Source organism: Bombina bombina, chromosome 5 (genome assembly GCF_027579735.1).
Source record: "Bombina bombina isolate aBomBom1 chromosome 5, aBomBom1.pri, whole genome shotgun sequence".
NCBI classification, from domain to species: Eukaryota; Metazoa; Chordata; class Amphibia; order Anura; family Bombinatoridae; genus Bombina; species Bombina bombina.
In genome coordinates, this window is record NC_069503.1 from 804,123,566 (window position 1) to 804,151,304 (window position 27,739).

At 42.3% G+C, this 27,739-nt stretch overlaps 1 protein-coding gene across 1 annotated transcript in view; it reads left to right on the top strand.

The window, feature by feature from the left end:
* Window positions 1-27,739, top strand: part of PTPN2 (protein tyrosine phosphatase non-receptor type 2) — a 426,691-nt gene that overhangs the window by 283,972 nt on the left and 114,980 nt on the right. The window contains exon 7 of the mRNA XM_053714893.1: window positions 8,947-9,108. Coding sequence (XP_053570868.1) covers window positions 8,947-9,108 — 162 coding nt within the window. The remainder of the gene's footprint in view (window positions 1-8,946; window positions 9,109-27,739) is intronic.

A 27,739-nucleotide genomic window follows, 5' to 3' on the forward strand; every position in this document is an offset into this window, starting at 1 on the left:
TGTTCTATATGTATGAAAGCCAATGTGTCTCCCCTTTTAAATATATGTGATATATTTGTGTCATAATGTCCAAACAAAGTAGGGATTATAATGCCATAGATATGATATTGCCCAAGATGATTCCTCTAATGAGGGGAGTAAGCATGGTACTGCATCATCCCCTTCTGTGTCTACACCAGTTTTGCCCACACAAGAGGCCCCTAGTACATCTAGTGCGCCAATACTTATTACCATACAACACTTAATGGCTGTAATGGATAATTCTATTGCATGCATTTTTTCCAAAATGCCTACTTATCAGAGAAAGCGTGATTGCTCTGTTTTAAACACTGAAGAGCAAGAGGACGCTGATGATATCTGTTCTGACATACCCTCACACCTATCTGAAGGGGCCAGGAGGGAGGTTTTCTCTGAGGGAGAAATTTCAGATTCAGGGAAAATTTCTCAACAAGCAGAACCTGATATTGTAACTTTTAAATTTTAATTAGAACATCTCCACGCACTACTTAAGGAGGTATTATCTACTCTGGATGATTGTGACAATTTGGTCATTCCAGAGAAATTAGGTAAGATGGACAAGTTCCTAGAGGTTCCGGTGCCCCCCGATGTTTTTCCTATACCCAAGCGGGTGGCGGACATAGTAAATAAGGAGTGGGAAAGGCCCGGCATACCTTTTGTCCTCCCCCTATATTTAAGAAATTATTTCCTATAGTCGACCCCAGAAAGGACTTATGGCATACAGTCCCCAAGGTCGAGGGGGCGGTTTCTACTCTAAACAAACGCACTTCTATTCCTATAGAAGATAGTTGTGCTTTCAAGATCCTATGGATTTAAGGTTAGAGGGTTTGCTTAAAAAGATGTTTGTTCAGCAAGGTTACCTTCTACTACCAATTTCATGCATTGTTCCTGTCACTACAGCTGCGTGTTTCTGGTTCGAAGAACTAGAAAAGTCGCTCAATAAAGAATCTTCGTACGAGGAGGTTTTGGACAGAGTTCAAGCTTTTAAATTGGCTAACTCTTTTATTTTAGATGCCGCTTTGCAATTAGCTAGATTAGCGGCGAATAATTCAGGGTTTGCTATCGTGGCGCGCAGAGCGCTTTTGCTTAACATCCCTTTCAAGGGTAAAACACTGTTTGGCCCTGACTTGAAAGAGATTATTTCAGACATCACTGGGGGAAAGGGCCACGCCCTTCCTCTGGATAGGTCTTTTAAGGCTAAAAATAAACCAAATTTTCGTCCCTTTCGCAGAAACGGACCAGCCTCAAATTCTACACCCTCTAAGCAAGAGGGTAATACTTCTCAAACCAAGCCAGCCTGGAGGCCGATGCAAGGCTGGAACAAGGGTAAGCAGGCCAAGTCACCTGCCACTGCTACCAAAACAGCATGAAGTGTTGGCCCCCGATCTGGGACCGGATCTGGTGGGGGGCAGACTTTCTCTCTTTGCTCAGGCTTGGGCAAGAGATGTTCAGGATCCTTGGGCGCTAGAAATAGTTTCTCAAGGTTATCTCCTGGAATTCAGGGAACTACCCCCAAGGGGAAGGTTCCACAGGTCTCAATTATCTTCGAACAGGCATTCTTACACTGTGTAGAAGACCTGTTAAGCATGGGAGTGATTCATCCTGTTCCATTAGGAGAACAAGGGATGGGTTTTTACTCCAACCTGTTCATAATTCCCAAAAAAGAGGGAACATTCAGACCAATTTTAGATCTCAAGATTCTAAACAAGTTTCTAAGGGTTTCATCGTTCAAAATGGAAACCATTCGAACGATCCTTCCTACCATCCAGGAAGGTCAATTCATGACCACGGTGGACTTAAAGGATGCGTACCTACGTATTCCTATCCACAAGGAACATTTTCGGTTCCTAAGGTTCGCCTTTCTGGACAAACATTACCAGTTTGTGGCACTTCCATTCGGATTAGCCACTGCTCCAAGGATTTTCACAAAGGTACTAGGGTCCCTTCTAGCGGTGCTAAGACCAAGGGGCATTGCAGTAGTACCTTACTTGGACGACATCCTGATTCAAGTGTCGTCTCTGTCAAAAGCAAGGGCTCATACGGACATTGTCCTAGCCTTTCTCAGATCTCACAGGTGGAAAGTGAACATAGAAAAAAGTTCTCTGTCCCCGTCAACAAGAGTTCCCTTCTTGGGAACAATAATAGTTTCCTTAGAAATGAAGGTTTTTCTGACAGAGGCCAGAAAATCAAAACTTCTAAGCTCTTGTCAGGTACTTCATTCTGTTCTTCTTCCTTCCATAGCGCAGTGCATGGAAGTAATAGGTTTGATGGTTGCGGCAAGGGACATAGTTCCTTTTGCACGAATTCATCTAAGACCATTACACCTGTGCATGCTCAGACAGTGGAATGGGGATTATACAGACTTGTCTCCGACGATACAAGTAGATCAAATAACCAGAGATTCACTCTGTTGGTGGCTGACCCTGGACAACCTGTCACAGGGAATGAGCTTCCGCAGACCAGAGTAGGTCATTGTCACGACCGACGCCAGTCTGGTGGGCTGGGGCGCGGTCTGGGAACCCCTGAAAGCTCAGGGTCTATGGTCTCGGGAAGAATCTCTTCTCCCGATAAACATTCTGGAACTGAGAGCGATATTCAATGCTCTCAAGGCTTGGCCTTGACTAGCAAAGGCCAAATTCATAAGGTTTCAATCAGACATCATGACGACTGTTACATATATCAACCATCAGTGGGAAACAAGGAGTTCCTTGGCGATGGAGGAGCATCCGGGGGAGTGGGAACTCCATCTGGAAATCTTTGCCCAAATAACTCAATTATGGGGCATTCCAGACATGGTTCTGATGACCTCTCGTCAGAACTTCAAGGTCCCTTGTTACGGGTCCAAATCCAGGGATCCCAAGGCGACTCTATTGGATACAATAGTAGCACCTTGGATCTTCAACTTAGCTTATGTATTCCCACCGTTTCCTCTCATTCCCAGGCTGGTAGCCAGGATCAATCTGGAGAGGGCTTCGGTGATCTTGATAGTTCCTGTGTGGCCACGCAGGACTTGGTATGCAGACCTGGTGAATGTGTCATCGGCTCCACCATGGAAGCTACCTTTGAGACAGGACCTTCTTATTCAGGGTCCATTCGAACATCCGAATCTGGTTTTCCTCCAACTGACTGCTTGGAGTTTGAACGCTTGATTTTATCAAAGCGTGGGTTTTCAGATTCTGTAATAGATACTCTTATTCAGGCTAGAAAGCCTGTAACTAGAAAAATTTACCATAATATATGGAAAAAATATATCTGTTGGTGTGAATCTAAAGGATTCCCATGGAACAAGATAAAAATTCCTAAGATTCTTTCCTTTCTACAAGAAGGTTTGGAGAAAGGTTTTTCTGCAAGTTCTCTGAAGGGACAGATCTCTGCTTTATCTGTTTTACTTCACAAAAGGCTGGCAGCTGTGCCAGACGTTTAAGCGTTTGTTCAGGCTCTGGTTAGAATCAAGCCTGTTTACAGACCTTTGACTCTTCCCTGGAGTCTTAATCTAGTTCTTTCAGTTCTTCAAGGGGTTCCGTTTGAACCCTTACATTCCGTAGATATTAAGTTATTATCTTGGAAAGTTTTGTTTTAGGTTGCAATTTCTTCCGCTAGAAGAGTTTCTGAGTTATCTGCTCTGCAGTGTTCTCCGCCCTATCTGGTCCATGCAGATAAGGTGGTTTTACGTACTGAGCCTGGTTTTCTTCCGAAGGTTGTTTCCAACAAAAATATTAACCAGGAGATAGTTGTACCTTCTTTGTGTCCGAATCCAGTTTCATAGAAGGAACGTTTGTTACACAATTTGGACGTTGTCCGTGCTCTAAAATTCTATTTAGAGGCTACTGAAGATTTTAGACAAACATCTTCTTTGTTTGTTGTTTATTCTTGTTAAAGGAGAGGTAAAAAAGCAACTTCTACCTCTTTCCTTTTGGTTTAAAAGCATCATCAGATTGGCTTTTGAGACTGCCGGACGGCAGCCTCCTGAAAGTATCACAGCTCACTCCACTAGGGCTGTGGCTTCCACATGGGCCTTCAAGAATGAGGTTCCTGTTGACCAAATTTTTTTTTTTTTAAATTATATACTTTTGCTTCTTCGGAGGCTATTTTTGGGAGAAAGGTTTTGCAAGCCGTGGTGCCTTCCGTTTGGGTGACCTGATTTGCTCCCTCCCTTCATCCGTGTCCTAAAGCTTTGGTATTGGTTCCCACAGGTAAGGATGATGCCGTGGACCGGACACACCTATGTTGGAGAAAACAGAATTTATGCTTATCTGATAAATTACTTTCTCCAACGGTGTGTCCGGTCCACGGCCCGCCCTGGTTTTTTAATCAGGTCTGATGAATTATTTTCTCTAACTACAGTCACCACGTTACCACATGGTTTCTCCTATATATATTTCCTCCTGTCCGTCGGTCGAATGACTGGGGTAGGCGGAGCCTAGGAGGGACTATATGGCCAGCTTTGCTGGGCTCTTTGCCATTTCCTGTTGGGGAGGAGAATATCCCACAAGTAAGGATGATGCCGTGGACCGGACACACCGTTGGAGAAAGTAATTTATCAGGTAAGCATAAATTCTGTTTTATGCTTACCTGATAAATTTATTTCTCTTGTGGTGTATCCAGTCCACGGCCCGCCCTATCATTTTAAGGCAGGTAATTTTTTAATTTAAACTACAGTCACCACTGCACCCTATGGTTTCTCCTTTCTCTGCGTGTTTTCGGTCGAATGACTGGATATGGCAGTTAGGGGAGGAGCTATATAACAGCTCTGCTGTGGGTGTCCTCTTGCAACTTCCTGTTGGGAATGAGAATATCCCACAAGTAATGGATGATCCGTGGACTGGATACACCACAAGAGAAATAAATTTATCAGGTAAGCATAAATTGTGTTTTTCTGACTTCTGGAGACAACAATGTGGCACAGATTGCAGGTTGCTGTTCTAGGAACCTCTCGACTATGTCATATGAGCTGTTCCACCTTGTTGTCACATCAGTTATCAGCTTTTGATTCTTCAGGCCAAGACATTTCTGTTTTTCTTTCAGACAGTGGTTTGCTGTAGTGCTGCGGTGAAGAAATGTTGATATTCGTCGCACTCTGCCTAAAAGCCTGGAGAGCGTGGCCACTTTCAGCGCCCGCTGGGATGCAAGATTCAGTGTATGGGCGAAGCATTTTACATGAGGGAATTTTCCAACTTGAGCAGCAACAATCATGTTTGACGCATTGTCGGTCACAAGCACTACAGATTTATCGGACAGCTGCCATTCTTCCACGACACAAGACAGTAGCTCCGCCAGATGAGAACCCGTGAGAGACTCATAAACTGCTATCGTTTGCAGCACATGCGACAAGATCTGCCAGTTCTTGCTAACGTAATGTGCAGTTACGGTTACATAAGACTCCGTCGTGACTGAAGTCCATGAATCACACATTATTGCGACTCGACTGGCTTGGCTCATTGATGCAATTACCTGAGCTTTTGTTTCGTGGTAGAGTGCAGGTATAACGTTTTTTGTAAAGTGATTGCGTGACGGGATCTTATAACGTGGCTCAAGAGTCTTCAACAGGTTGCGAAACCCAAGGTTTTCCACAACAGAGTAAGGCCGTAGGTCCTTCGCTATGAAACTTGCCACAGCTTTGGTTATTCTCTTCCCATTTTCAGAGTTGGGCGGCAAAGTTGACAGCATTGCATCAATTCTTGGCTGATGAGCTTCAGCTAGTCTTGTTGGCAGTGGCCCTGGCGGCAGGTGTTAGCATCTCAGAGTGAAAACGGCTAACGTGATTTCCCAAGTTAGTAGTATTCCCTAGGTATTTAATTTTTTGTGCGACAGGCTTTACAAACCGTGTGTTTCTTGTCCAATTCGTGCTTTCCAGTATGATCATAAAATCCAAAATGTGCTCCGATGCTTGCTTTTAAAATGCTAGGTGCATTTTTTTATCTCTATCTTTTTTTGTCTCCCTCTGTCATTTTAGCATGACATGTACATATGTGACGGATGATGTTGTTGTCAACGTCGAACTTGGTCAGTGTTAAAAAAACAAACAAACAAAAACACTAAGTTCAAGTTGTCAAAATGTCAAGCCGCAAATGTAAAATCAACAAGTACTAGTAACTTCAACTACTTGCCATACATTTTGCCAACATAATTTTGAAAACAAATTGCATTGTAGGGGACATCACTCACTGACACTGTAAGTTACTGTAATATATTACACACTAAGTTAAAGGTGCAATGAAACCCAAACATTTACTTTCATAATACAGATAGAGAATACAATTTTAAATAAACATCATAACTAACTTCTATTATTTAATTTTCTTCATACTTCTCAGATATCGTTTGTTGATGACATTTTAGCAATGCATTGCACACACATTAGTGCACGACACAAGGAGGAGGCTATGCATTTCAACAAAGGATAAGCAAATGATATAATTGGGAAAGTTGTTTAAAATTGCATGCACTTTCTTGAATCACAAAATGGGTTTTATGGCCTTTAGTTTAGTATGTTTAAAAATGCAGCTTTTAGCCTTGTTAAGTTTTGTTAACTTATAAAACAGGGATTGGGTTCTTCGGATTGGCATCTTTTAAGAGAGCACTCAGAGTCAGCACATGCATTTGCAATTGCATTGCATATTAAATTGCATATATAAAATTTATTATATTACATAAATAAATACTATTATATATAAAAAGTGTATATTATTAAAATATTTCAACTTCAGACCAGGCATTCATGTGAAAAACATGTAGATAGATACAGATTAGACTAATAGACAATAATAGTATACTATATTTATAATACATTTTATATATGCAATATTCAATAATGCAGCAATTATGCAGCAGCCTGAGCCTCAGCCAGCAGTAGTAGTATTACATAGCGTTAAGTAAATAATTTAATTGTACCCCTTATTGATTGTGCTCTTTCAGTAAATCTTTCAGTAAGCTAATAATTATTACTAGGCTATATAGGCAAGTATTTAATTGTACCCCTTATTGTTTAATAATGTGTACCCCTTATTGATTTGCTCTTTCAGTAAGCTAATAATTAGTTTACTAGGCAATATATATAGGCAAGTAGGCACTAGGCATGGCAATGGCATTGGCAAAATGTACGACGTTTTGGTAACTAAGCAGTTATTAGTTTCTAATTCTCACCATAGGTCTCCTCCTCTGTCTCCCACAAAATAAAAATGAGCCGGCCGTGAAGCTGTATACCGTTGTGTATACGCGGAGTCGGAATCGTCATCACATTCACCATCATCAATCTCAGGCAACACACTCCTGCTTTGCTCCTACTGCGTAACTTCGGCACTTCCAGAGACCGCCCATGTTGCTTTATTGGGTGACGTGACGTCAAAACGCTGTACCGCACACTTTCTGTTACTTGTCCTGGAGGCTGGTCACGTGGGTAACGTTAATCGATTCTCGCGTCTCACCGCATCGTTGCAGAATCGTTTCATGCTGCATCGCGATGCATCGTTAAAACGATTATTTTTGACAGGCCTAATATATATATATATATATATATATATATATATATATATATATATATATATATATATATATATATATATATATATAAAAAGCCACTGAGCTGTTGTTCGTTCCTGGTTGAGCGCTTCTCTCTTTGTATGCAAATTATTATGACCCTGGGGAAGTCTCCCTATGGGTGATGGGGGAAACCAGACGTGGACTCCTTGCCCAGTGTGCTTAGAGGAATGTGGCTGCACCTCACTGACGAGGCCCATAGGAGGCCGAAACGATCGTCTGGGGTTGTCATGTTCCTTGTTCAGAGGAGAATTGCCTGGTATTTCGGGGCTGGACTGACCTTACTTGGCGGGATCAGACTGATATACTTCAGGAAAGTGTTTTCTTCTGTGAAAAGCACACTGGTCTAAAAGAGGCTGCTTCCGGGTGGTAAATCGCCATAGAACAAGCCACTGAGCTGTTGTTCGTTCCTGGTAGAGCGCTTCTCTCTTTGTATGCAAATTATTATGACCCTGGGGAAGTCTCCCTATGGGTGATGGGGGAAACCAGACGTGGACTCCTTGCCCAGTGTGCTTAGAGGAATTTGGCTGCACCTCACTGACGAGGCCCATAGGAGACCGAAACGATCGTATGGGGTTGTCATGTTCCTTGTTCAGAGGAGAATTGCCTGGTATTTCGGGGCTGGACTGACCTTACTTGGCGGGATCAGACTGATATACTTCAGGACTTCTTCTGTGAAAAGCACACTGGTCTAAAAGAGGCTGCTTCCGGGTGGTAAATTGCCATAGAACAAGCCACTGAGCTGTTGTTCGTTCCTGGTAGAGCGCTTCTCTCTTTGTATGTATGTGTATGTATATATATATATATATATATATATATATATATATATATATATATATATATATATATATATATATATATATATATATATATATATATATATATATATATATATATATATATATATATATATATATATACACATACAGTATATAGAAGGGGAGGGGAAGATGCAGACCTTTTGCACAAACAACATTTGCTTATACAGGTAGAGGTGCTGACAGATAAACCGCAAATGCTCACTCATACCATATAGAGATTATATCATATGCTTAATGTTGTTTTTTGGGGGTAAATTATAATTAATAAAAGATGGTAAATTAAACTAAGAAAAGCTATCTATAGGGAGGTGAGGAGCGATCTGAGATTTAATGTTTTTTTTTTTTTTTTTTTAAAGAAAAGGTATGCTTTTTTTTTTTAGTGGATAGATCTCGTTAAGCTGGTCATTAGAAAATTAGATCCCAACACAAAGGTGTGGGCACCCCTGGGATAAGAGTACAGTTTTGTAATGAGTGAAATTCAAAAAAAGGTGTTTGTCAGTTTTTTGTTTTTTTTTAATCACAAGACGTCTTCTAAAATTGATATTCTTGTGTTTTGTTTTCTTTTTCCCAGATGGAAAAAAGGAAGGATCCATCTTCAGTTGACATAAAGCAAGTATTGTTAGATATGAGAAGCTATCGAATGGGACTAATTCAGACACCTGGACAACTCCGATTCTCTTATTTGGCCATAATAGAGGGATCAAAGTATATAATGGGAGACTCAAGTCTACAGGTTAATTTTTTATACAGAATATAATTTGTTTTTTAGGTAATTCTAAAATCTAAATAGAATAAATCTATTTTTAGTAACATTACCACATATTTATCCAGAATTGCATGTGAAGTGATCACATTTTTAATGACTATGATCTTAAAATATGTATACTACAGACTCTAGAATGAAATAAAACAGTTATCTGAAATAAAGATGTCAATTTGCTTAATTCTTCAAAAATCCTGCTAAAACTAATTTCAGCACTGTGTATGTATTATACGGACAGCTACTTAGGTCTTGATTTATCAAGTATCGGAGGACAGGGGCGTACAAATGCGCCCCTGTATGCCGCAGCTCGTCTCTGGCTGGCAGAATTGCCGGAATTCAGCATTGCAAAACAGTGCTATTTTGCACTTGTGCAACGCCGCCCCCTGCTGCACACAGCCAATCACGTGCTTGCAGGAGCTGTCAAACTCCCCAGTCGGACAAGACCAGAGATATTGAAATTCTCTACCTAAGAGGTGGAGAAGAGTTAGGGAAGCAGCGGTCTTGTGAGAACCTGCAGTCCTAGGTAGGCGAAGCCTTTGATAAATCGAGCCCTTAGTCGGAAAGTTGCAATTCCAGGCTTTGTATCTCTTCTGAGCTCTTGAATTTCCAGAATATTTTCTTTGGCCTTTCCCTACTTAAAGGGACATTGTACAATAGATTTTTCATTGCAAAAAATGTTTTTTAGATGATCCATTTATATAGCCCATCTCGTAGTGTTTTTTTTTTTGTTTGTTTTTTAAATAACACTGTACTTATTTCTTTCATATAATTGGCAAGAGTCCATGAGCTAGTGACGTATGTGATATACATTCCTACCAGGAGGGGCAAAGTTTCCTAAACCTCAAAATGCCTATAAATACACCCCTGGACAGCAGTGGATGCCTTGTCACTTCCTTGGAATTATCAGCCTGCTTATATCTTTCCGCCTCTAGTTCTTCTTCCAAGAGTGATTTCCAAAATCATAATGGAGCGTTCATTTGTACTGCTGGTGGCTCCAGCATGGCCACACAGATTTTGGTATGCGGATCTTGTTCGGATGTCCAGTTGCCAACCTTGGCCATTTCCGTTAAAGCCAGACTTTCTATCTCAAGGTCCATTTTTCCATCAGGATCTCAAATCATTAAGTTTGAAGGTATGGAGATTGAATGCTTAGTGCTTAGTCATAGAGGTTAATACTATGTTGCAGGCTCGCAAATCTGTGTCTAGAAATATTTATTACCGAGTTTGGAAGACTTACATTTCATGGTGTTCTTCTCATAAATTCTCTTGGCATTATTTTAGAATTACCTAGAATTTTACAGTTTCTTCAGGATGGTTTGGATAAGGGGTTGTCTGCAAGTTCATTGATAGGACAAATCTCTGCTCTTTCTGTTCTGTTTCACAAAAAAATTGCTAATCTTCCTGACATTAATTGTTTTGTACAGGATTTGGTTCCTATCAAGCCTGTCATTAAGCCAATTTCTCCTACTTGGAGTCTTAATTTGGTTTTTAGGGCTTTACAGGCTGCTCCGTTTGAGCCTATGCATTCTCTGGACATTAAATTACTTTCTTGGAAAGTATTGTTTCTTTTGGGCATCTCTTCTGCTAGAAGAGTTTCTGAATTATCTGCTCTTTCTTGTGAGTCTCCTTTTCTGATTTTTCATCAGGATAAGACAGTTTTGCGGACTTCATTTAAATTTTTACCTAAAGTTGTGAATTCCAACAACATTAGTAGAGAAATTGTTGTCCCTTCGTTGTGTCCTAATCCTAAGAATTCTTTGGAAAGATCTTTACATTCTTTGGACGTGGTAAGAGCTTTGAAATATTATGTTGAAGCTACTAAAGATTTCAGAAAGACTTCTAGTCTATTTGTTATCCTTTCTGATTCTAGGAAAGGTCAGAAGGCTTCTCCCATTTCTTTGGCGTCTTGGTTAAAGCTTTTGATTCGTCATTCTTTATATGGAGTCGGGTAAATCCCCGCCTCAGAGGATTACGGCTCATTCTACTAGGTCAGTTTCTACTTCCTGGGCTTTTAAGAATGAAGCTTCTGTTGATCAGATTTGCAAAGCAGCAACTTGGTCTTCTTTGCATACTTTTACTAAATTCTACCATTTTGATGTTTTCTCTTCTTCATAAGCAGTTTTTGGTAGAAAAGTTCTTCAGGCACCTGTTTCATTTTGATTCTTCTGCTTATAATTTCAGTTTTTTTCATTATAAAGATTAAAACCTTTGATTTGGGTTGTGGATTCTTTTTTCAGCGGAATTGGCTGTCTTTATTTCTTTCCCTCCCTCTCTAGTGACTCTTGCGTGGAGTTCCACATCTTGGGTATTTGCTATCCCATACGTCACTAGCTCATGGACTCTTGCCAATTACATGAAAGAAAACATAATTTATGTAAGAACTTACATAATAAATTCATTTCTTTCATATTGGCAAGAGTCCATGAGGCCCACCCTTTTTGTGGTGGTTATGATTTTTTTGTATAAAGCACAATTATTCAAATTCCTTGTTGATGCTTTCGCTCCTTTCTTATCACCCCATTTCTTGGCTATTCGTTAAACTGAATTGTGGGTGTGGTGGGGGGTGTATTTATAGGCATTTTGAAGTTTGGGAAACTTTGCCCCTCCTGGTAGGAATGTATATCCCATACGTCACTAGCTCAGGGACTCTTGCCAATATGAAAGAAATTAATTTATCAGGTAAGTTCTTACATAAATTATGTTTTTCAGACTCTTATCCAAGCCCACAATGTTAGATGTATACATGCGTTTACAGACTTCTGCTGGCTCCTGTTTATCTGTCTCTTCATATGGAGGGAGGGGGGTGTCTACTCTTCTTGTTTTCCCAGCCCCTTTCACTGGGTGTCCCAGCCAAACCACATCAACAGAGCTACACTGGGAGCTTCTAAGTAAGTTTTTTGAAAAGTTTTATACTGGATTTTTTGATCAGTATTTGTGCATATTCTTCTTTATAGTAGTTTCTATTACTAGTGATGTCGCGAACAGTTCGCCGGAGAACAGTTCCCGGCGAACATAGCTTGTTCGTGTTCGCTGCGGCGGGCAAACATATGCGATGTTCGATCCGCCCCCTATTCGTCATCATTGAGTAAACTTTGACCCTGTATCTCACAGTCTGCAGACACATTACAGCCAATCAGCAGCAGACACTCCCTCCCAGCTCCTGGGCAGCAGCTATTTTAGATTCATTCTGATCCTGCATTGTTAGTGAGAGGAGGGACAGTGTAGCTGCTGCTAATTTAATAGGGAAATCGATAGCTAGGCTAGTGTATTCAGTGTCCACTACAGTCCTGAAGGACTCATCTGATCTCTGCTGTATGGACAGCACCCCAAAAAGTCCTTTTTATGGCTACATCAGTCTTTATTTTTTTATTATTTTTTTTTCTTTGTAATCTAATAGCAGTTGCCTGCCTGCCACTGCCAGCCTGTGTGTCAGGCTTACAGCATATACTGTGCCTACTAGCTCAGTGCCACCAGTCATATCTGGTGTAACATTAGTGTAAATAAAAAAAAATAAAAAAAACTTTTACATCAGTCTGCTAGTGTAATCTAATTTCAGTTGCCAGGCCAGCCTGCCACTGCCAGCCTGTGTGTCAGGCTCACAGCATATACTGTGCCTACTTGCTCAGTGCCACCACTCATATCTGGCTAGTGTAACAGTATTGTAAATTTAAAAAAAAAAAACTTTTTCGACTGTGAAACATCAGTCTGCTAGTGTAATCTAATTGCAGTTGCCTGCCTGCCAGCGTGTGTGCCAGACCCACTTGCCCAGTGCCACACCACTCATATCTGGTGTAACAGTAGTGTAAATTTAAAAAAAAACAACTTTTACATCAGTCTGCTAGTGTAATCTAATAGCAGTTGCCCGCCTGCCACTGTCATCCTGTGTGTCAGGCTCACAGCATATACTGTGCCTACTTGCTCAGTGCCACCACTCATATCTGGTGTAACATTAGTGTAAATTTAAAAAAAACAAAAAACTTTTACATCAGTCTGCTAGTGTAATCTAATTTCAGTTGCCAGGCCAGCCTGCCACTGCCAGCCTGTGTGTCAGGCTCACAGCATATACTGTGCGTACTTGACCAGTGCCACCACTCATTATCTTGTTTAATAGTAGTGTAAGTGTACATTTAAAAATAAAAAAACTATTTTGACTGTGAAACATCAGTCTGCTTTTTTGTGTCAGGCTCACAGCGTATACTGTGCCCACTGGTCCAGTGCCACCACTCATATTATCTTGTTTTATAGTAGTGTAAGTCTACATTTTAAAAATAAAAAAACTATTTTGACTGTGAAACATCAGTCTGCTTTTTTGTGTCAGGCTCACAGCGTATACTGTGCCCACTTGCCCAGTGCCACCACTCTTATTCTCTTGTTTAATAGTAGTGTAAGTGTACATTTTAAAAATAAAAAAACTATTTTGACTGTGAAACATTAGTCTTCTTTTTTGTGTCAGGCTCACAGCGTATACTGTGCCCACTCACAGTAGCTTGCACGCATAGTAGCACTAATTGAAAACAAAAATGACAGGCAGAGGCAGGCCAACCCGCAGGGGCCGTCGTGGTTGTGGTGCTGTGATTCCCTTTGGCCATAGAATAATGCCCAGTGTTAGGCCACGTACCATGAACACGAAAATTTCTGATGAAATAGTTGACTTTATAACACAGGACACCCAATCTTCTACAGCTTCTGCTCGTAACCTTGACGCACCATCCTCCTCCTCTAACTTAGCTTCGGCCACCTCTCAACTTACCACTCGCCCGCCTGCCGCCACCACCGACACTAGCAACACAGCCACCTTACTTGATCTGTCAGAGGAGTTATGTACACCTCAGTGTGAAGAAATGAGTGATGCGCAACCATCATTGACAGAGGATGTAGATAACTGTGATATGTCTCAGTCAGGCAGCATAACAGACATGGACGACGCACGGTGTGATGATGATGATGTACCCGCCGTTGCTTCCGTTGTTGAGTTGTCAGATACAAGTGAAGGGGTTGATGATGACGATGCGTCCGTCGATGTCACGTGGGTGCCCGGTAGAAGAGAAGAACAACAGGTGGAAAGTTCAGATGGGGAGACAGAGAGGAGCAGTCCACGGCCCGCCCTGTCATTTTAAGGCAGGTATTTTTTATTTTTAAACTACAGTCACCACTGCACCCTATAGTTTCTCCTTTTTTCTTGCTTGTCTTCGGTCGAATGACTGGGGGTGGCAGTTAGGGGAGGAGCTATATAGACAGCTCTGTTGTGGGTGTCCTCTTGCAGCTTCCTGTTGGGAAGGAGAGTATCCCACAAGTAATGGATAAACCCGTGGACTGGATACACCACAAGAGAAATACATTAGGTAAGCATAAATTTTGTTTTCTTTAATCATGTTTATGTGATTCAACCTGCTTATGTGTAGTGTTAACTGGTCTCGTGGCTTAGAACATAACGGCCTTTCGAAGAAACGTGACCTTACGATTGGGCACGCTTTTGTTAAACTGTTTGGTTCACCTTGTGACCGAGCGTGTTTACATTCTGGTCTCCAATTTCCGCATTCCTGACTGTGTGGCGACGGAAAATTCTAGTCTGCTGGTGTCTGGTACATAGGAGGTGGTGAGTGCCCCAGCCATTGTGGGTGTCAGGTGCTGTTTAACTTTTTTTCTCCAACATAGGTGTGTCCGGTCCACGGCGTCATCCTTACTTGTGGGATATTCTCTTCCCCAACAGGAAATGGCAAAGAGCCCAGCAAAGCTGGTCACATGATCCCTCCTAGGCTCCGCCTACCCCAGTCATTCTCTTTGCCGTTGTACAGGCAACATCTCCACGGAGATGGCTTAGAGTTTTTTAGTGTTTAACTGTAGTTTTTTATTATTCAATCAAGAGTTTGTTATTTTGAAATAGTGCTGGTATGTACTATTTACTCAGAAACAGAAAAGAGATGAAGATTTCTGTTTGTATGAGGAAAATGATTTTAGCAACCGTAACTAAAATCCATGGCTGTTCCACACAGGACTGTTGAGAGCAATTAACTTCAGTTGGGGGAACAGTGTGCAGTCTCTTGCTGCTTGAGGTATGACACATTCTAACAAGACGATGTAATGCTGGAAGCTGTCATTTTCCCTATGGGATCCGGTAAGCCATGTTTATTACGATCGTAAATAAGGGCTTCACAAGGGCTTATTTAGACTGTAGACTTTTCTGGGCTAAATCGATTCATTATTAACACATATTTAGCCTTGAGGAATCATTTTATCTGGGTATTTTGATATAATAATATCGGCAGGCACTGTATTAGACACCTTATTTCTTAGGGGCTTTCCCAAAGCATAAGCAGAGTCTCATTTTCGCGCCGGTGTGGCGCACTTGTTTTTGAGAGGCATGGCATGCAGTCGCATGTGAGAGGAGCTCTGATACTTAGAAAAGACTTTCTGAAGGCGTCATTTGGTATCGTATTCCCCTTTGGGTTTGGTTGGGTCTCAGCAAAGCAGATACCAGGGACTGTAAAGGGGTTAAAGCTTAAAACGGCTCCGGTTCCGTTATTTTAAGGGTTAAAGCTTCCAAATTTGGTGTGCAATATTTTTAAGGCTTTAAGACACTGTGGTGAAAATTTGGTGAATTTTGAACAATTCCTTCATGTTTTTTCGCAATTGCAGTAATAAAGTGTGTTCAGTTTAAAATTTAAAGTGACAGTAACGGTTTTATTTTAAAACGTTTTTTGTACTTTCTTATCAAGTTTATGCCTGTTTAACATGTCTGAACTACCAGATAGACTGTGTTCTGAATGTGGGGAAGCCAGAATTCCTATTCATTTAAATAAATGTGATTTATGTGATAATGACAATGATGCCCAAGATGATTCCTCAAGTGAGGGGAGTAAGCATGGTACTGCATCATTCCCTCCTTCGTCTACACGAGTCTTGCCCACTCAGGAGGCCCCTAGTACATCTAGCGCGCCAATACTCCTTACTATGTCAAAAACATTTTAGCCAAAATGAACCCTTGTCAGCGTAAGCGTGGCTGCTCTGTTTTAGTTACTGAAGAGCATGACGACGCTGATATTAATATCTCTGAAGGGCCCCTAACCCAATCTGAGGGGGCCAGGGAGGTTTTGTCTGAGGGAGAAATTACTGATTCAGGGAACATTTCTCATCAGGCTGAATCTGATGTGATTACATTTAAATTTAAGTTGGAACATCTCCGCATTTTGCTTAAGGAGGTATTATCCACTCTGGATGATTGTGAAAAGTTGGTCATCCCAGAGAAACTATGTAAAATGGACAAGTTCCTAGAGGTGCCGGGGCTCCCAGAAGCTTTTCCTATACCCAAGCGGGTGGCGGACATTGTTAATAAAGAATGGGAAAGGCCCGGTATTCCTTTCGTCCCTCCCCCCATATTTAAAAAATTGTTTCCTATGGTCGACCCCAGAAAGGACTTATGGCAGTCAGTCCCCAAGGTCGAGGGAGCGGTTTCTACTTTAAACAAACGCACCACTATACCCATAGAGGATAGTTGTGCTTTCAAAGATCCTATGGATAAAAAATTAGAAGGTTTGCTTAAAAAGATGTTTGTTCAGCAGGGTTACCTTCTACAACCCATTTCATGCATTGTCCCTGTCACTACGGCCGCATATTTCTGGTTTGATGAACTGATAAAGGTGCTCGATAGTGATTCTCCTCCTTATGAGGAGATTATGGACAGAATCAATGCTCTCAAATTGGCTAATTCTTTCACTCTAGACGCCACTTTGCAATTGGCTAGGTTAGCGGCTAAGAATTCTGGGTTTGCTATTGTGGCGCGCAGAGCGCTTTGGTTGAAATCTTGGTCGGCTGATGCGTCTTCCAAGAACAAGCTACTAAACATTCCTTTCAAGGGGAAAACGCTGTTTGGCCCTGACTTGAAAGAGATTATCTCTGATATCACTGGGGGTAAGGGCCACGCCCTTCCTCAGGATCGGCCTTTCAAGGCAAAAAATAGACCTAATTTTCGTCCCTTTCGTAAAAACGGACCAGCCCAAAGTGCTACGTCCTCTAAGCAAGAGGGTAATACTTCTCAAGCCAAGCCAGCTTGGAGACCAATGCAAGGCTGGAACAAGGGAAAGCAGGCCAAGAAACCTGCCACTGCTACCAAGACAGCATGAAATATTGGCCCCCGATCCGGGACCGGATCTGGTGGGGGGCAGACTCTCTCTCTTCGCTCAGGCTTGGGCAAGAGATGTTCTGGATCCTTGGGCGCTAGAAATAGTCTCCCAGGGTTATCTTCTGGAATTCAAGGGACTTCCCCCAAGGGGGAGGTTCCACAGGTCTCAGTTGTCTTCAGACCACATAAAAAGACAGGCGTTCTTACATTGTGTAGAAGACCTGTTAAAAATGGGAGTGATTCATCCTGTTCCATTAAGAGAACAAGGGATGGGGTTCTACTCCAATCTGTTCATAGTTCCCAAAAAAGAGGGAACGTTCAGACCAATCTTAGATCTCAAGATCTTAAACAAATTTCTCAAGGTTCCATCGTTCAAGATGGAAACCATTCGAACTATCCTTCCTTCCATCCAGGAAGGTCAATTCATGACCACGGTGGATTTAAAGGATGCGTATCTACATATTCCTATCCACAAGGAACATCATCGGTTCCTAAGGTTTGCATTCCTGGACAAACATTACCAGTTTGTGGCGCTTCCTTTCGGATTAGCCACTGCTCCAAGGATTTTCACAAAGGTACTAGGGTCCCTTCTAGCGGTGCTAAGACCAAGGGGCATTGCAGTAGTACCTTACCTGGACGACATTCTGATTCAAGCGTCGTCCCTCCCTCAAGCAAAGGCTCACACGGACATCGTCCTGGCCTTTCTCAGATCTCACGGCTGGAAAGTGAACGTGGAAAAGAGTTCTCTATCCCCGTCAACAAGGGTTCCCTTCTTGGGAACAATTATAGACTCCTCAGAAATGAGGATTTTTCTAACAGAGGCCAGAAAAACAAAACTTCTGGACTCTTGTCGGATACTTCATTCCGTTCCTCTTCCTTCCGTAGCTCAGTGCATGGAAGTGATCGGGTTGATGGTAGCGGCAATGGACATAGTTCCTTTTGCGCGCATTCATCTAAGACCATTACAACTGTGCATGCTCAGTCAGTGGAATGGGGACTATACAGACTTGTCTCCAAAGATACAAGTAAATCAGAGGACCAGAGACTCACTCCGTTGGTGGCTGTCCCTGGACAACCTGTCACAAGGGATGACATTCCGCAGACCAGAGTGGGTCATTGTCACGACCGACGCCAGTCTGATGGGCTGGGGCGCGGTCTGGGGATCCCTGAAAGCTCAGGGTCTTTGGTCTCGGGAAGAATCTCTTCTACCGATAAATATTCTGGAACTGAGAGCGATATTCAATGCTCTCAAGGCTTGGCCTCAGCTAGCGAGGACCAAGTTCATACGGTTTCAATCAGACAACATGACGACTGTTGCGTACATCAACCATCAGGGGGGAACAAGGAGTTCCCTAGCGATGGAAGAAGTGACCAAGATTATTCTATGGGCGGAGTCTCACTCCTGCCACCTGTCTGCTATCCACATCCCGGGAGTGGAAAATTGGGAAGCGGATTTTCTGAGTCGTCAGACATTGCATCCGGGGGAGTGGGAACTCCATCCGGAAATCTTTGCCCAAGTCACTCAGCTGTGGGGCATTCCAGACATGGATCTAATGGCCTCTCGTCAGAACTTCAAAGTTCCCTGCTACGGGTCCAGATCCAGGGATCCCAAGGCGGCTCTAGTGGATGCACTAGTAGCACCTTGGACCTTCAAACTAGCTTATGTGTTCCCGCCGTTTCCTCTCATCCCCAGGCTGGTAGCCAGGATCAATCAGGAGAGGGCGTCGGTGATCTTGATAGCTCCTGCGTGGCCACGCAGGACTTGGTATGCAGATCTGGTGAATATGTCATCGGCTCCACCTTGGAAGCTACCTTTGAGACGAGACCTTCTTGTTCAGGGTCCGTTCGAACATCCGAATCTGGTTTCACTCCAGCTGACTGCTTGGAGATTGAACGCTTGATTTTATCAAAGCGAGGATTCTCAGATTCTGTTATCGATACTCTTGTTCAGGCCAGAAAGCCTGTAACTAGAAAGATTTACCACAAAATTTGGAAAAAATATATCTGTTGGTGTGAATCTAAAGGATTCCCTTGGGACAAGGTTAAGATTCCTAGGATTCTATCCTTCCTTCAAGAAGGATTGGAAAAAGGATTATCTGCAAGTTCCCTGAAGGGACAGATTTCTGCCTTGTCGGTGTTACTTCACAAAAAGTTGGCAGCTGTGCCAGATGTTCAAGCCTTTGTTCAGGCTCTGGTTAGAATCAAGCCTGTTTACAAACGTTTGACTCCTCCTTGGAGTCTCAATTTAGTTCTTTCAGTTCTTCAGGGGGTTCCGTTTGAACCCTTACATTCCGTTGATATTAAGTTATTATCTTGGAAAGTTTTGTTTTTAGTTGCAATTTCTTCTGCTAGAAGAGTTTCAGAATTATCTGCTCTGCAGTGTTCTCCTCCTTATCTGGTGTTCCATGCAGATAAGGTGGTTTTACGTACTAAACCTGGTTTTCTTCCAAAAGTTGTTTCTAACAAAAACATTAACCAGGAGATTATCGTACCTTCTCTGTGTCCGAAACCAGTTTCAAAGAAGGAACGTTTGTTGCACAATTTGGATGTTGTTCGCGCTCTAAAATTCTATTTAGATGCTACAAAGGATTTTAGACAAACATCTTCCTTGTTTGTTGTTTATTCAGGTAAAAGGAGAGGTCAAAAAGCAACTTCTACCTCTCTCTCTTTTTGGATTAAAAGCATCATCAGATTGGCTTACGAGACTGCCGGACGGCAGCCTCCCGAAAGAATCACAGCTCATTCCACTAGGGCTGTGGCTTCCACATGGGCCTTCAAGAACGAGGCTTCTGTTGATCAGATATGTAGGGCAGCGACTTGGTCTTCACTGCACACTTTTACCAAATTTTACAAGTTTGATACTTTTGCTTCTTCTGAGGCTATTTTTGGGAGAAAGGTTTTGCAAGCCGTGGTGCCTTCCATTTAGGTGACCTGATTTGCTCCCTCCCTTCATCCGTGTCCTAAAGCTTTGGTATTGGTTCCCACAAGTAAGGATGACGCCGTGGACCGGACACACCTATGTTGGAGAAAACAGAATTTATGTTTACCTTATAAATTTCTTTCTCCAACGGTGTGTCGGGACCACGGCCCGCCCTGGTTTTTTAATCAGGTCTGATATTTTATTTTCTTTAACTACAGTCACCACGGTACCATATGGTTTCTCCTATGCAAATATTCCTCCTTAACGTCGGTCGAATGACTGGGGTAGGCGGAGCCTAGGAGGGATCATGTGACCAGCTTTGCTGGGCTCTTTGCCATTTCCTGTTGGGGAAGAGAATATCCCACAAGTAAGGATGACGCCGTGGACCGGACACACCGTTGGAGAAAGAAATTTATCAGGTAAACATAAATTCTGTTTTTATATCTAGTCCATTTTTGGGTATCTTTCATCCAGTTATGGAGGATACTGATGTTGAGTTTGGTCAACTTTCTGATTCAGATTCTTTGTCCTGTGAAGAATGCAAATTGGCCCCATTGACTCAGGTCAGTCAGTTATGTTCTTTAGGCCGTTCTAGAGCGCATTGTTCCTCAGGTTTGGGGATTCAAGAGACTGCTGAGGCATCTGCCTCGGGGGGCTCTGTCCTCCGGGAGGCGAGTTCCCTACCGCTCCCTACTACTACACATGCGGGTATCCCAGGTTATGTTTTTTCCTCCTCGGAGGGTGGATTGTTCCCCCCGGAGGATGTGGCACGTTTTTCGCTTTTACATAATTTTGGCGCTTTCGCGTCTACAAGATCCAACTGATTGTTTTCGTTCCCCCATGTCTCTCAGCCACTGGAGGGTGTTGTGCCTTTTGTTCCAGGCTGGCTCGCCTTCGTGTTCTACTCAGACACGTTTTTGAGCTGTTTGGGGACCCTACCCTTCTTGGTTACAGGACTCATCAGTCTCCTCCTTCGAATGACTCACGTCGTTAGACATGGGGGGATGAAGTAATTTCCTTTAAGTCTTGTTCTCGAGATCATTCCCAGTTTTTTTGGAATAACAGGGTTCCCGTTGGGCTGGTCCTGCGGATCTTTCTGTTCTTCTTGGGCGTTAACCCTCGAGTTGCCTGTCATTTTATTTTATTCGGTTAAAATGAATTTTATTTTCACTTTTAATACTATGTTTCCTGCGGTAACTTCTCTGGGGTCGATACTCGTTGCTTGCTTCTACAGAAGTTGTTCAGGACAAGTTAGTCCCATGTTTATTATTCCTCCCTCTCTGAGGGCAGATTTATCCAGCTTGGAAGTTATGACCCTGGTTGCAGGCTGGTCCTGCTTGGATTCAGATCTTCTGTCTTGCGGCTTATTCACGTGGCACCTAATATACCCTGCTGGTCAGGTGGGGTGCCGAGTGCTCTTACATTATTTATGTTTCTTATTATTTGTTTTACAAGTTTCAACTAAGCATTCTCAAGAGGACGTACGGGTCCGTGCGACTCTCTGGATTGTTTCAGTCCTAAATAGCCGTTTCTCTGGTGACTGGAACAGTGAATTTTGCTGCGTCACTTTGTTGCTTACGATACCCTTGGAACCTAGAGTATTGCTTCCCACGTTGTGGGAAAATTAGAGGATTTAGTGCCTCTTTTCTGCCGGTCGGGGCGGTGTTGCTTTAGGAAATTGTCCTTTTTGGACTTGTTCCTTTAGTGGTTCTCTTCTTCTTTGAGTCCTCTTAGATTGTAAGTTTATCCTTGTGGATGTGTCGCTTTCGGGGAACTTGGATTCCCTTCAGGAGTTGGTTGTTCCTTTTTTGGGACTTTAGACAGTGAGGTCTTTTTGGGCTCCGGTTAGGGGTCCTTCCCCAGTGTTGGGAATGCTCTGCATCTCCTTCTTGGGATAGAAGAGGTCCTAGTGGTTTTCCATTTCCATATGGTTCAGGTATTGCCATCCCGGTGGCATCCAAACCCATGTTTAACTGTCCTCTGACTTTGTATCTGAGGTGATGTGGAGGGTTGATGTTACTCTGTTCGGGTGACTTGTACTCTCTGTTCCCCTTGTGTCTGGAGCTCGGGGCTAGCTGGACAGCTAGCTCGGCATTCTAATGCTCTGTGGCTACTCTGTACTGTAGCAAACCGAGGGTTGCTAGTTCGATCTCCGGTGGTGAGGTCTACTCAGCCTTTCCTCCTTTTGAGGTTAATCAAATGAGAAGCGCCTTGTTTCCCTTATTGGGATTAGCCGCTCTTTTCAAGCACAATCATGTTAATGATACTTGGACGCTTGTTAGCTCTAGTGTCCTTTTATGGCCCTGGCTCTTTGGAGTGTTAGGCTCCTGCAAGGGGTGGTCTCTTCCCTTTGGGTAGGGACTTGCAAGGGCTTCTTGCTCTTGTTATCAGGTTTATTCTGGATTTTTCCCTGGGAAGTCTGTTTTTTTATATCAGACAGGGAATTTATGTGCCTGGAAGATTGTTTAATCCAAACATTTGTGGGGCTCGGGCTTCTTGTCCTGATCTTCCAGTTGTCAAGGGTTTTACTCAGCGTTTTCTCTTTCGGGATCCCTCCATGGGATGTTACTGGACCTTATGATCCTAGGACTGGCCTGAGGGTTCCAGTTTCCGGGCTACTTGGGCTTCGCACTTGTTCTGGCTGTTCTGTTTTACATCACTGCTTCCATCACTCAAGTCCATGTCAGGAGCGATGCTACAAGACTGTCAAACTTGAGAGGCTGTGTTTCTGTTCCACAGCATAGATTCCGGTAAGATCGTTTCATTTTTTATACACATATGATAACGCAAGAAGACAGGGTCACAGTGTGACTCCTTTTATCTGTATGGAATCAAGGGTTAATTTCTCCAGAGGGGGACTATTGAACAGGGGGGGATTAATCACATAATTTTATTTTATTATGATTATGCTGCGAAATGTGCGAGATGAGGCTCAGGCAGATGTTGGAATGTACAGGTTTTACTTTAGTTTTTGGAAGCTGTGCAGCTTATACACAAAAGTTATTGGTCTACAATAGTAGAGTCCTACTAAGATCAATATTCTGCCTTCTTGATCTTGAAACTTTTGTAGGAGTTTAAAGGATGTTCCCTTTCTAAGGGAGATACATACCCCATTATGCCTAGTTGGGCCAAAACTTAAAAAATGTTGGTCATAATAGAATTGGGACAAGGTGGGTTCGTTATTCTTCTTAAAATGCGTTTCTTGGATCATTACTACGCTTGCTATTACTATTACTTGCTTCTTGTGGAAATCATGAAAAGCTATGGGACGCTTCTGTGGGGCTAGGAAGCCCTTGACATTTTGTGTGGCTACTTTGAAATGACTAACTGGTGTGGAAGGGTCCATTAATGTTTAGTTGAAGTGTGGTTACAGTAGAGGTGTGACTGGTTAGGTTGGTGTGGGTTACATCTATTGTAAATGGGTAAAAAGGAAATTATTCTGTACGTAACTTTAGCACTCTTAAAACAGAGTAGATAACAACAAAAACAAAGAAAGCCAGTTAAGAGGAGAAGGGGAAAAAAAAGGGGAATTAAAAAGGGTAAGAGCTGAGAACAGGAGAGTAGGGAAAGTGCCTGACAAGGTTTCTGCCTGGCAAGAAATTAATAAAAAAGGGAAGAACAGTAGGGGAAAGATCAGCTCGATGGAACTCACTCTAACAGTCAATATAAACATTAACATTTTACTTAAACATGTCTAGTGTAAAGGCATATAATTTATGCAACAGTTTTCATAACTAATTACCAAAGTTAGGCTAAACAGGTCTAAACTACAATAAACATAACAAACAATTCTGGGCTGCCGTAATACTGCGTTAATAATGTCCAATGATATCTTCATTCAGCTGCAAGGCCAACCACAAATATCCCTCCTTAGAGGGGGTTTTGTTGCTGCACTAACGCAATTTTAATTTTTGCTTTTTACAACAAGGCTCCTCCCCAAGTGGCAGGTAGGATTTGAGCAAAATAACAATAAACAGAAAATGCTATTATTCCTCCCAAAACATTATGCAATAAAAGAGCTATATTTTAAGGAGGGGTCAGCAGTCTCTAACGATGTAAAGTCAGTGCCTGAGAAAATGTTACATCTTCTCGGTAAACATGACCAGAAGTTTGATACTTACAAGCTCCATAAGTCACATCAGCAATACTATGGATCAGGTAGCGTCCATTATATTTGGCGGCTCAACACACTGTTTCTTCTTGTTCTGTTTTTTGATAACCTCAGACCATACTCTTCTCTGTGGTTTAGGAGGCACTGATGTTTCTTTCGGTGAGGGATTATGTGTAGACTCCGGGAGGGCGATATCTAGTTTATTGCAGAAATCGGTTACAGTGGCTGGATTAGTGCATTTGTGACGTTTCCCATTCTTGACAATCAGCAGTGAGACGGGGAAGCCCCATCTGTAAGGGATCTTTAAGGATCGCAGGTGGGCAGTGAAGAACGCAAACTCCATTCTCATTTGAAGTGTTCTTACTGAAAGGTCTTGGTATATTTGTATTTTAGCTCCGAAGAATGTGAAAGTAGGGTGCGCTCTTGCGAGCTGAAATATTTTCTCCCTGTCTCTATAGCTTTGGAAGCATACAATGATGTCTCTGGGAGGTTGGTTGTCAGTAGGTTTGGGTCGCAAGGCACGATGAGCCCTTTCAAGAGGGACATTTTCAATTACTCGTTGATTAGCGATAGCCAGAGACTGAAATTTTTTGCAGTTGGTCAGGGATATCTTCTCCTTTTATTGTTTCTGGCACCCCATGAATTCTAAGGTTGTTTCTTCTTGTCCGATTCTTGATATCATCCATTTTGTTCTCTAATTCAGTAATCTACAGTTGCTGCTTTTCGATAGTGAGACATGTTAGTCATTTCTTTGACCAGCTCTTCTCTGTCATCTTCCAAAGTCTCTACACGAAAGCCTAATTAGTTTGTCTCTTTTCAGATCAGCGCACTCCGATTTGATGCATGATTTGACCTGATTTATAAGGGCTTCCATAGCTTTGAGTGTCACCGGGCCATCTGTGGCTTGCTGAGATCGACCGGGTGATGGAGGATCTAGAGGGGTATCAGGGTTGTCAGACAAAGATTCTTCCTCGCTGCATGCCTGGGGGGTATCTATCTTTTTCCTCTTGTCTGTACTTTTAAAGAAGGTGCTTACTGTGTTGGGAGCACTGTTGGGTTTTAAGTTCTTATCCACTTTTGTATTCCTTTCTGTGCCATTCTGGAGTCAGAGTGCTCAAGTGTTATAAATTAGGGGTCCTCAGTATCTCAATTCACTAAATGAACCTTTGTCGCAGAGGAGGCCCTTTTGTTATTACTCAGTGAGAAAGATGCGTCAGGGCATACAGTGAGATGGCACATGCAGTGCAGGCCCAGCTGTGCTCTCTTTTGTGAAGGCTAGAGACAAGTATTTATATGATCAAAGGCAAGTCTATTACTAAAATATTAGGACAACTGAGTTCATGTCAGTGCGATATATATAGCTGACCACGTGGCTCTTGTCTGTCGTGGGAATGTGCAGTTTTAGACAGGGTTTGCTGAGGTGCTACAATAGACACCTAAGTGTCGATGCTACTTTGAACAATGCTCGTTGAGCTAACAACCTCTAGAAACTAGATTCGATTGTGCTGAACACCCTGTATCTAGTATATAGTGTGCACTCCCAGTTAAATTATGTTATAACATGCCTTGTGGATTAAGGATGATTACATAGTATGGCTCCTTATTTATTATCATGATCGCTTGCTGGCTGATTTTAAAGCATTCTACTAGACTGCTTATAATCTCACCCCCAAGATGGCGGCCATCAGAGATGTGGGGCTCTGAAGTGAGCTGTAAAGTGTTGGTGCCTGATTGGGTTGCACCCTGTAGCTGAGCCCCAGTTGTAGCAGGTAAGGGTGCGCTCTAGCACTGCAGTCTGGGAGCGTTCCGGTCTCACATTCCCCAGCGCAATCACTCTAGGCAGGCTTCAAGTGCTGCCTACGCCGCGAAACATCAAAGGGTCAGTTGAAGGCTTGGGAGGCTAAATAGTTACTACGGGCTGTTCAGTGTCCGTTCCCAAGCTGCTATGTACTGTTTTTATAGTGCTAGAACAGTGCTATAGTGGCCTGATAGAAGGCTCCGTCTCGGCCAATGCTGGAGCTCTAGTGTGGTGCAGCCATCTCAGACGCCCGCACGCTCCGCCCCCCTCTTTTTCTTTTTTACTTCTGTTGAAGCAGCCTTCGGGAGAATGGGTTTGTTGCAGGGTGTGGTGCCCTCAGATTTGGACCGCCTCTTCTTTCCGTCCCGTTAGCATTCACTGTCCTCAGTAGCTTGGGTATAATTTCCCACAAGAAATGAATGCAGCTGTAGACTCTCCCTGTATTAAGAAAGAAAACATAAATTATGCTTACCAGATAATTTCCTTTCCATCTGTACAGGGAGAGTTCACAGCTCTTGCCCGTGTTCTCCGATGTGTGGCCCTAAATTTAATTTGTTTTTCTTCTGGCACCTTTTACACCCTGATATTTCTCCTACTGTTCCTTGTCCACTCGGCAGAATGAATGGGGGATGAGGGAAGTGGGGGAGAGGTATTAAAGCCTTTGGCTGGGTTGTCTTTGCCTCCTCCTGGTGGCCAGGTTCTGTTTTTCCCACAAGTAATTAATGCAGCTGTGGACTCTCCCTGTACAGAAGGAAATAAATTTATATGGTAAGCATAATTTGTTTTTACCTCTGTGCTTACTTTGTATCTAAGCCTCTGCAAACTGCCCCCTTATTTCAGTTCTTTTGACAAACTTGCATTTAAGCCAATCAGTGCTTACTCCAAGATAACTTCACGTGCGTGAGCTCAATGTTATCTATATGACACACATGAACTAACGCCCTCTAGTGGTGAAAAACTGTCAAAATGCATTCATTCAATGTCTAAGAAATTAGCATATGAGCCCCCTAGGTTTAGCTTTCAACTAAGAATACCAAGAGAACAAAGCAAAATTGGTGATAAAAGTAAATTGGGAAGTTGTTTAAAATTGCATGCCCTATCTGAATCATGAAAGTTTATTTTGGACTAGACTGTTCCTTTAATTATTTTATTAGATTTATTAATTGCAGATCAATTGTGTGGTTTGTGCATTGCAACTTTGATTTTTATTGTTAAGTAGTATTCATACAGATTTTTTTTCTGTCCTAACAGGTTTAAATCCTTTTAGGGGTGGCATTCCCTTCCTTTCTTTTTTTTTTCTTTTTAATAGGTTTTTATTAAGGTTATTAGCAAAACATTTTTAAATGGACATGTTACAGAGATATTCAAAAACATTCTCTTTTATATTATGACATTTCAAAATAATACACAAGTATGTTAGTCACATGCAGTTAGAATTTTTTTTTTTTAAAGAAAACCCAAAGTGATATTGCTATAATTATACGTAACAGGCTAAACTGAAACCTAGTTATGTTTTTAAATCCCTCTCCTATTGTGATTAGTCACTCTTGGACTTATATAAAATCTAAAATGGTATCTAGAGGGAATAGAGTAATATAAATGGTCTCTCTTGGACCTATGGTAATTTAGAATACAATTCTCAACTAATATAAG